This window comes from Corapipo altera, unplaced genomic scaffold, assembly GCF_003945725.1.
Source record: "Corapipo altera isolate COAL_440 unplaced genomic scaffold, ASM394572v1 49, whole genome shotgun sequence".
Lineage (NCBI taxonomy): Eukaryota > Metazoa > Chordata > Aves > Passeriformes > Pipridae > Corapipo > Corapipo altera.
In genome coordinates this window covers 17,158,685-17,169,064 of record NW_020884879.1, presented here as the reverse complement: position 1 = coordinate 17,169,064, position 10,380 = coordinate 17,158,685, and the positions used below count along the sequence as shown (strand labels likewise).

The window sequence follows — 10,380 nt, the reverse complement described above, 5'->3', positions numbered from 1 at the left end:
TGATGTCAAAACCAGGATGGAACTGTGGAGGTCAGACAAATGAAGCAGATTGTATATTGCAGCATATTTTAGAAGTCACCATGAACTCACACAGTTGAGAACCTCAATACACCTTTTTAAAATGAAGAGGTGAAAATCTCCTGCAATACATATAGGGTTAATGACAGCAGACTTGCAAATCTATTGCAATGATGTGGAGAAATGCCTACAAATAAATAATTAAATAAACCAAATTGTTCTGAGAACACAGCTGACAAGGATATTTTCCAGCCATCAGTGATGAGAGAGTGATTCATGGCCTTTCTTCAATGCTGGTGCAGGATTTTGCCTGAGGATATACATTCTGCTGTTTTCAGTTTTACGTTTAAAGCCACGATTCTTAAAATCTCCAATAATTTTTTGTCTGCAGCTTCTCAATCATGCTTGAGTGTTGTCTCAATGGCATGATTTAAACCTCTACCTACCTATACAATAATTGACCATCTAAATGCTCTCATTTGGAAGTCTCTAATTATTGAAAGCACCTATATTACTTAGATATCTATCTCTCTCTAACTAACAAAAGTTAGTGTTAAAGTACTTTTTGTCTAAGGATATAAAATTAGAAGCAAGATTAATTTAAGATTAACTGCTGTCTGGTGAAATTCTGTTGTATATATGTAGTGTACATGCTTGGAAATTTAATTTTATAATATTTTTCTTCATGTTCATAAGTAAGCTGCAATGATGCATGATTCTTTCTGTATTTGTTCTTGAAATTGCAGCAACTGAAGAAAATATGTGAAGTTTTAAATTTAGAAATAAATTTACTTTAAAAGAACTTCGGGATTTCTAGACAAAAACTATAGAACATACACTGAAAAAATACTGAAATTATCTGAGAAAAGAGCCTTTTTTAAGATTTATTTTAACTACTGGTGCTGTGTTCAAATTTTCACACCTCACTTCGGCATTAGAGGATGTAGACATACCTGAGCAGATACTGGCATTAAACCTGAAAGCTCTTTTGAGATGTTCATGAAGAAGTGCCAACTTACTGTTTTCCAGCATAGATTGCCATGCAGGCAGAAGTCTTGGTAGCACTTGAGTATGTTGCACCTCGCAGCTGAGAATATGTGTGTGGGAGGAGTCTGAGAAGACACAGATTTAAGACCAGCCCCATAAAGTCCTAGTCCCATCTAGATTTTTTAGCAATACCCTCTTCTCTTATTCCACAAGTAAGAACACAACCTAAACTTGGCAATTAGACTAGCCTCTCTTTACCAGATTAATCTCTTATACTAGTGTAAACTTAATTGTGTTTTGACTTTCAATATTATTTATGAAATCCTCTTCATACAAAAGCATACCTTTTAATTATTTTTAAATTTAGGTGCTTTTCAGCATGTTCTTCTCTCTTTGTGACTGGAAAAAATTGTATCACCTTTAAAGCAATAGAACTGTCTCACCCCAAATGATTATGCAGCTCTTTCTTGGGCTTTGAGAGAATGCATTGCCATTCATTACTCCTGGAATTATTGCATAGTCCCAAGAATGGTGGTCAGATCTCTAGTGTGGTGGTTCACATGTGAAAATAAGCCATGCCCAATTGACCCTCCCTACTGTTAGAGACCTGCCTTTTACTTAAGTAGATAAAGTAGATGAACTTAAGTTGAGGATCAAAACCTATGGAAATAAAATTCCATGTTGAATAGTGTATTTCACTCCATTCACTTCTTGGAATATTAAGACGTATGGAGGAATGAGTACACATGTGCAGTAAAACTAGGTAGAAGATGGTGACATGCATGCTGTTGTTGATAAAAGCTCTGCTTAATATATTGGAAAAATTATTCAAGAACAGTTAATGCTCTCTTTAGGATTAACCCCGAAAGCTGCAAGGTCAGGCAGTACATGGATTGTGTGTCATTTAAATTCTAGCTGCATGAGTTGCCTGGGGGCAGCTTTAACTACTGTGTGGGACTTGTTCTAAGCTACATCTCTGAATCATCATTCTTTGCTTGAAGATAGTGTACTACTCCTAACCTCCAAGCTCTTTCTCTCGACAGGTGCAACTCTTGTACCTATCAGGTGACTATGCCTTTGTGCAGAGATTAATCATCTTAGAAAACGCTATTTCCATGTAAACTACATGAGTTAATCAGATTATAACCTTGTGTTTTTCATACATATCATAAGCTGTGTGAGGAAAGAGCTTAAAGTCATTTAATTTTTACACTGTGCGCTGTGAAAAGTCTTTCTGAACTGAATTTTCAAACAGATGTTAACATTGGTTCACATGAGATCTAATAAACTGGAGAGAACAGCACATTTTCACCAGACTGAAGAAAGTGGTGAAAAATCCTAGCAGAAGTTATTGCTTGCAATATAGTAAATTCATTTACAACTGAAGCTGGGGGGAAAAGGGATTCGCTTGCAATATGTAATTTTTGTTTAGCTTGTATGTAGCCAACCTGATAAATCCAAGAGAATGAAGTAGATATGTTAAGGAGTCAAATTTTATCTACTTTATGTGTATGTATGTAAGTCTACACAAAGAAATATATCTTCCTTTTGTGCATTTCTGTATGCATCAAGTGTGGTCAAGTTAAAGCCAGGTGGAAGCTTAGTCAAAATTTTCTTCATCAAGAGAAATCAAAAACAATCACAGAGAACAATAATTTTGAATACATACAAATTTAAATAGTTGATCAGTTTTGGGACACTGAGCCTGCAAACTCACCTCTACAGCTATGATATTGTTGGGGTTTTTTTCAATAGCCTTTAAATGTGAAATTTAAATCCACATATTAAAAAGTCATGAAGTGCATCTTGTTACTGATGCAGACAGCTTTGCTGTGATGTTATTGCACAACTGACATTGCCTTTTGAGGCCTCAATAGTCAGGAAGAGGGGAAGAAACTCACTGATTTGGGGGACAGTTTTTCTCTTGACTTAGAAAACAAATGAATATTGGTTTGTTTGTAAATACACTTGTTACCAGTTTTGTTCATGCATTAACTCTGCTCTTGTCCAGGCTTTTGACTTGCAGCTGAAATTAAGGACTAGAGTTATATCTGTCTATCACTGGTAACCTGGTATGCAAACATGTTCTCAAGCTTAAACTTGGGCAGCAGGCAGAGAAGTGTTTATGTATATGGCATGTGACTATAGGCAATATCACCACAATGAGTCATTTGACTCTGCAAACCTAGTCCTGAACTAAGACCCAGCTACTCAAGACAGTAAAATTTTGTCCTTCATGACCTTCTCTGGACCCTGACAATTCAGTCTTGCTGTTTCTGCCTATAATTTTATGTCTTCAGAAAACACTGATTAAGGCCAAGCTGAATATGCTTTTTTATGTACTTAGAAAACTAATGTTAGGAGACATATCACCAGTGAACTAACAGTATCAAGCAGTGTGTTTATTAGGATTGTCTTAGACCTCCTTGGTAAAGTCAACTGGAAGGGCCACAGAGAACAACAAACTTTTACAATTTTCAGCTTCATGGAATAGGCTGAAATATAATATAGATTTAAGAAGAAAAACACAAACCACATACTGTGCTAAAATAAACATGTGAAAATTTTATCATGAGGATGTGATCTTAAATGCACATGGGCTAGTGTAGTGCCTGTATGCTGTTCTTAGTAAAAGAATGATCTAATGTTACTAGACTGTCATTATAAGACACTTAATCCCCAGAGTGAGAAACAGGAAGAATATTTACAAGTTTCAGTGCTATTTACTAATTGCCAATTGACTTGAGGAAAGCTAAAAAGTGACTGGAAACATCCATCCTCATCCTGATACACGCACATACTAATAATGGAAATGGCAGCCAAGACAAACAGCTAGCAGTGCGGTGCATCCTGTTGGCATCATATTTTTGGCACTGTTGTAGCTACACAGAAAACAAGTGATACAAGTAATGTGTAAGGACATCTGTTCTGTAACCTATGGGGTTTTGCTCATAAAACAATTGTAAAATCTTCAGGGGAGAGAAAAATTTCTCTGTATCTGTGCAGATGCTCTATTGTAAGAAAAATATCAATGGAAGGAAGTGTTGAGCCTTTAAAAGAGGAAATTGTTCACCAGATTCACTGTCAAATATTCCATTATTTTTTTTCCTTTTCATTTAATCCAAGTTATCTGCCATTCATAAATTATATTTAAGCCAAGTGGTGTAAATCTATTGGGACTAATAGAATTGAATCATGGATTAAATTAGCCTGGTGTCTGCATGTAACTCTTCTTCAGTGTAGATTACTTGAGCTCTGTGTCACTCTGCTGACTATTCAGGTCACAGCCTCTCAGCTACCAGCTTCCTTCCTGAATCCAGCATCTTAATGTCTGTCTAGGGGCATGACGAGGAGAGGAGAAACATTAAAGACATCTATTAAGATCCAAAGTATTGTTTACTCACACGCTTCTCTTAGCTTTGCTGATCCTTCCAAATATAAGCGGGCTATGGGAGAAAGAAAAGGGGGAATCTTTAGTGCACTGCAAGGCTCTGTCTACCATTCCTGTACTACCCTTCAGTTACATCCCATGAATGGACATTTTAAAAAGAGAAGAAACTTTCCCAAAATTCAAATCTTGTTGCAAATGTTGGGTTATAAGTAGTTAGGCTTCCCCCACAGGTATCTTATGGAGAGTAAGACATGGTTCCATGAAAAAGGAATTAGATCTCATATAAACCTGGAACACATTAGGAAACTAGAAAATAGAGAGACTGTAAGGTGTAGGAGGTTGGGAGAACCCGGTGAAGAAAAGTTTAGCTCTGGGAGCTAGGAGCAACAGGGTGGGAGAGCATTCAGCAACAGGAAAAATCTCAGAGACTTGGGTAGGAAGAGATTTCTGAAGAAGAAGAGGTGATTGCCTCTGCTGTAAAAGAAGTCATCGCTCTGGAGTGGGTAGTAAGGAGGGGGAGACCAGGGGCACTGGAGTAGCCTGGGGAAGACGTGGGACTGAGGCAGAAGATGCAGGGAGTTGAGATTCGGTAGTGAGAAGCACGAAGTTTTGGAGAGAGTGTTGGCTTTGAAAGCAGCAAAGGTGAGAAGCCTAACAATGAGCGATGGTGTAAAGGGTTGGCTCTTCAACAGTGCTCACGCAAACACTCTGATGCCTGTAGTTGGGAGATCAAGGATACAGGTACCGGACTGCTTTCCTGCTGCCTGTCCGCTCTGATATTTGGTTTCATAAATACAATAGGTCTGAGATCTTACCTTTTATATCGCATTTCAGCTTGGGAAAGGCATGGCTTGAAGAAGGGTGAGATGGAGAAATGAGACTGCACCATGTTACGAGCATTAGCATTTGGAAGTTGTGTTGGTATGAAACATGCTTATCATTACATACCTCGAAATGTATTTACATTTTATGTTTCCTCTAATTGTTCCATATTTACTTTATTGACACCTGTATAGTAATGATCCCTGCTTACTGGCAACGAGTTCATTATCTTATATTGTAGTACTTCTTCCCTTGGTGTTAGAAGAGGAGAGGGACCCTCTTGATCTGTTTCTATTGACATAGTGGCTAATATTCTTCCAGGAAGTTCCAAAGCAATTTTGCTGGAAAGCTTCTCTTTAATTTATGTGGGATGCCTTGCAAATAGCTATTTCTGTGAGTAAAACAGTAGTAACAGAGATACTCATAGCAATTCTAGAATTAGGAAGTTTGGGTTGGTGTAACTAATCTCTTGATGATTTGGGGATTTCAATTACCCTTATTCAAGACCAGACTGTTCTGCATATCATATGATCAATCTGTGATTTAAGCTTGAATGAAACTTTACTTGGCTCTACTTCTTACCTGTTATGGTCAGGGCCTTTTTATCCAAGTCACTGTACAAACAAATAACCTGAACATGTAGTTCTTCCACAACAAGTTTACAGTTCACACATCAGACCAGGAAGCTAAGAATGGATATTAAAAAGTAAACAAGGTGGGTTGAAAAACATATGAGGTAGCAGTTTAACTGTGTAGGAGGAGCAGGCATCCCAGCTTCCTTCTCTCCTTACAGTGCAACCTGGTAATGGGTTTTGATTTACCATACATGAGAAGGAAGGAGATTCTGATAGTTTTGCTAATGAGCATCGGGGGAAAAATAAATATGAGAGGACAGGAGATTCTTGGGTGCCAGTCTCTATTCATTGGATTCTGTGGTTCTCATAGTTGCTAACTAAAGTACAAGGAAGCACAGGAATCCAAATCACTCCCCATCCTCACATTATGAGTAGCGCTTGCATTGCGATGAAAAGGACCCCAGGAAGAGGAGAAGATGAGAGAAGTTGGGATGAAGACATATGTTGGATTACTGGAACAGAGAAGTTGAGAGGAGAGTAGATGAAAACCCTTGTTGCTACTGCAGAAATTATTGGGATTGAAGAGTGATTTTGCTGTGCAGTCAAGATCAAGGATGGAAAGACCTTATAGATCTTACAAGATTTGAGAATGCACATCTGAAACTAAATGGGACACTATAAGGTGGTAAAGAAAGAACTGTCTTCTATTTTTATATATTTGTCTTGCAAATATATCAAAATGTCAAGAAAACCAGAAGAAATGAGGAAAGAGAGAATTCACTCTCTGTGGAACTCAATGGGTGATAAAAGTAAAGATCCAGTAAAGGGAGAAGTTGTTATTGAGGTGAAGCCGACGCTCAGCCTTTAGCTGAGAGCAGGTTAGCTGTGTCATACAGGGGACCCAGAACACATGGTAAAGGTAGAGTGGATTGTAAGTAACAGTGATAATCTGAGGTTTACCAAGAGACTTTATAAAATGTTTAACTTTTTTTTTTCCATTTGTTTGGGGTTTTTTTTTGATAGGGCAAAACCCATAAAACTTCACAGACTAGAAAGATTCTATCTTCATGCACTATGGGTGGCAGTACATTGTACAGCCTTCTGAAGCTTTAGCACTACTCTTTACTATAGACAAATCTGGGACACGTGGTCTTTTACTTCAGGACAGCCTGGCAATTTTTGTGCTGCTATTCATCTCACCAAAATACACATTGTCTAATAATATTTAAGTTCTATAAACATACCTTTCAAGGGGAGGAGTTGTTGAGAGAATCCAGGCAAAGAATTAGTACAAAAGCAAATCTAGTAGTTCATTACAGTGGCAGCTCCTGTTCTGGGAAGAGTATCTCCTCTCTAAGGGAAATGAAGATAGAGACGGATTCTTTCTATCCCAACAATTAAGAAGAGAGCAACTTCCAATTTTCTAAACAACAGTTGTTGTTTCACCTTGAAGAACAGCACCATAGGGCCTACAGTCAATTCCACTGCTTGAGGTGTTACCTTAGGGCACAATGTCTGTGAAAAAGTTACCTTTTCTTTCCCCTGTTGTTAGTTCTGAATGCATCTTAGGTGGAAGTGATTAAAATGCAAAATCCATTTTGCAGTGCTGCTTTACATTTCACCTTTGTGACAGAACTGACCTCAACTGTTTTAATGTGCTAGGTGTTTTTACAAAGTCAGCCACATAGTGTTGGGGAGTTTCATAATCAACCTCTGCTAAATTAATTACAAAACAATCATTTGTCCTTTACTGAAGGAGATAGAGGGGAAAGAAGAAGCAGGACTCGTGGAGATGAGAGAGAAGGTGGTCAATGAAGAACGCACTTGCACAGAAAAACTGATTGTTCTTCTATTGCTGATGCTTCATCACTACATATGTATAAGACATCAGGCTGTAATGTTTGAGAGTCGATACTGGAGTATTAGTAGTGTCCTGCTGACTCTCTTCCCATTGCTCACACCTTCTGCAAACATTTGCAAGACAAGAGCTTGTCCATAGGAGCTCTGGAAAGTGTGAGTTCTAGGAAAGCACATAGGGAAACTGGAGAGGCTTTCTGGAGAGCCAGAAAGGCAAGAACTGAAAGTATATCATGTTCTTTATGTAGGTGATGAAGCTTGAATTGACACGAATTGGAATCACGCATATGTTCAGGAAGAAGAAAATATCCTCAACCCATGCACAGGTTGGGTTGAGTACCCACTCTATTCGCTCTGCAGCCTAGATGGCTTCGATGTAGAGGAAATTAATTAAATTTAGTTTATCAAAACACACACCTTCCTTCATTTGATGTTAATACAGTTGTGTCACTGGGTTTTTTGACAACTCATTTTTTCTTTAGGCAGCGTTAAGTGCCTTGAAACAGTTTTCAGAACAAGGACTGGATCCAGTGGAAGGGGCTATGAAAGTTGAGAATGGATCACATGAAAAGTAAGTACCATTTAAATCGTCTTCATTTTAATGCCTGTGTGGCATAGTAGATAAGAAATGTTAATTAAGAGCTTAGTTGCTCTTTTAAACCTGTGCAAAACTATTTCCTCTGGAATTTATATACAGTTTGTGACAATTTGAGAGGATAAACACAATTTCAAGTTTAGCATTACTGATAATGTTTGCTAATGAGCTGTGAGACAGTCAGTCCTCCTATGGAAATGCTAAAGAAAAGGATTTTCTTTTCATTATATGGATTCTGTGTAAGTAACATAACATGATTTTTGTCAAATGTGTTGTAGCACATAATATTGCCTGTAAATAAGGATAACTTTCTGCCAATAAGTCCTTATGACTGTTAGATGAATTTTACCTCAGAGAATTTAAAAGTTTTAATTTCTTTCAGGTCTTAAAAAACTGTGATATGGAATATTGGCTTTAAGTAGTAAACAATAGAAGCAAGTTTCACACTGGATTTTCATTTAAGAAAATGGGATTGTCCATCCAGTAAAGATTTTTCTTCCAGCTGCTAGTCTGTTTATGTAAGAAGGTAGTCTTGTGTTACTAAATAAATTAGGAAGTAATAGAATAAAAGAAGTAAGACTAGAAGTGGCATTTGGAATTTTCAATAGATATATTGTGGCTATTTATAAAATAATTTAATCAGAAACGTTTTTCCATATGATCTCATCAGCATAGTATTTGAACATAAATATTGTTGTTTCACTTTAAAATGTTACCTTCCATGGTGACCTTTGAATCTCATGTGCCATCTGGTAATAAACATGTCTTAAAGATGTGCAACCCTGAACCTTACCACTCTTGTTAATGTATTAATCTTTCAGACAAGTCAAGCATCTGGGAGAGAAAGCAGACAATAAACAGACTAACTCAGGCACCATTGCTCAGGACTGCAAGGATTCAAAGGCTGTCGTCTAGGAGCTTCCCAGCACCCACGGCTGCCACTGCATCCTTATAAACCTGTCAACACGCAATAGGGTGTATGTGTACAAGGAAATGAATGACTAATACCATTATTTGAGTCTTATGTGAAGACAACACTATTCTAACACAAGAGATAGTATACATGGTACTGTTTATTCAACTGTGGAAAAAAATAAAATTGAACATTTCCCTTAGAACTCAAGATCAGAGTATAACTCAATTGCCCAGAAGCAGAAGAAGTCTGATCGTGTTACTGGAGGTTAAAATAACAACTAATTAGAAAAAAGTGTTAGAAAAAAAAAGGGAAACTTTAAAATTTATTAATATTGAGGAAAACAAGTCAGCATTGGTTCAGTTATACAATTTTTTGTAGTGTAGTTTAAGGTTCAGCTTACTGTTTTTTAAATAATGCTTGAATATTTTAAAATTAACCAATGACAGTGCTGTGAGAATTGTAGTTGTTGTCTTCATATATAGTCATACAGCTTATCTTTTTATGCAGACATTATGCATTCTTCATTCTATATGAATATGTATGACTTTAAGATGCACTACTCAGAGTTGTATGCAAACAGAAGTTTAAATCATGACAAGTATTTGCTTAACATGAACAGATGTTAGTTATGATCAGTCTCGATATACTACAGGAAAAAAACAGACATGGTATTTGATTTTCCTTGCCATAATTAATTAAAGAGGCGTCTTGCCTCCAAGCAACATTTTCCCCTTCGATTCTGCTCTCTGTTGTGTGAAGCACATCTACACCCCATTCTGTGTGTTGTATCAACCTACCGTTTGCATCAACTGAATGTTTTTAACCTCTGCATTCAGACCAAGAGCAAAAGGGAGGACTGCAACATTATCATGCCAAGGATGGAATACTGTTGATGTAAAGATCATTCTTTTGTGAAAGGAGTGGCGGCAGAGATAAGACCTGTGGCTGCTCTGTACCAGCATATTTCTTTTAAGTGTGTGGCCAAATGCAGTAAAACCACATCAGTTCATGTGTACAATGACAGTGTCTTCTCTTTCTTTATCATTCACATGTAGACAACTAAGAGAAAGAATTGAAAAGAAAACAATTACCAACTAACAAATGACTGGCTACCACACCAAAGTCAGGGTTCAACCTACCTTTCGTCATGCCACCACCTTCAGCAAACTAACTGTGTTAGACCAGACATGCTGGCATTTAAGTCAATTTTTATCCAAAA

General features: G+C 37.3%; 1 protein-coding gene across 2 annotated transcripts in view; it reads left to right on the top strand.

The window, feature by feature from the left end:
- Positions 1-10,179, top strand: part of STAU2 (staufen double-stranded RNA binding protein 2) — a 150,190-nt gene extending 140,011 nt beyond the window's left edge. For both annotated transcript variants that reach the window (XM_027638548.1, XM_027638546.1), the window contains 2 exons: positions 8,133-8,221; positions 9,067-10,179. In XM_027638548.1, coding sequence (XP_027494349.1) covers positions 8,133-8,221; positions 9,067-9,160 — 183 coding nt within the window. In that variant the 3' untranslated portion in view covers positions 9,161-10,179. The remainder of the gene's footprint in view (positions 1-8,132; positions 8,222-9,066) is intronic.
- Positions 10,180-10,380: the final 201 nt, after the last annotated feature.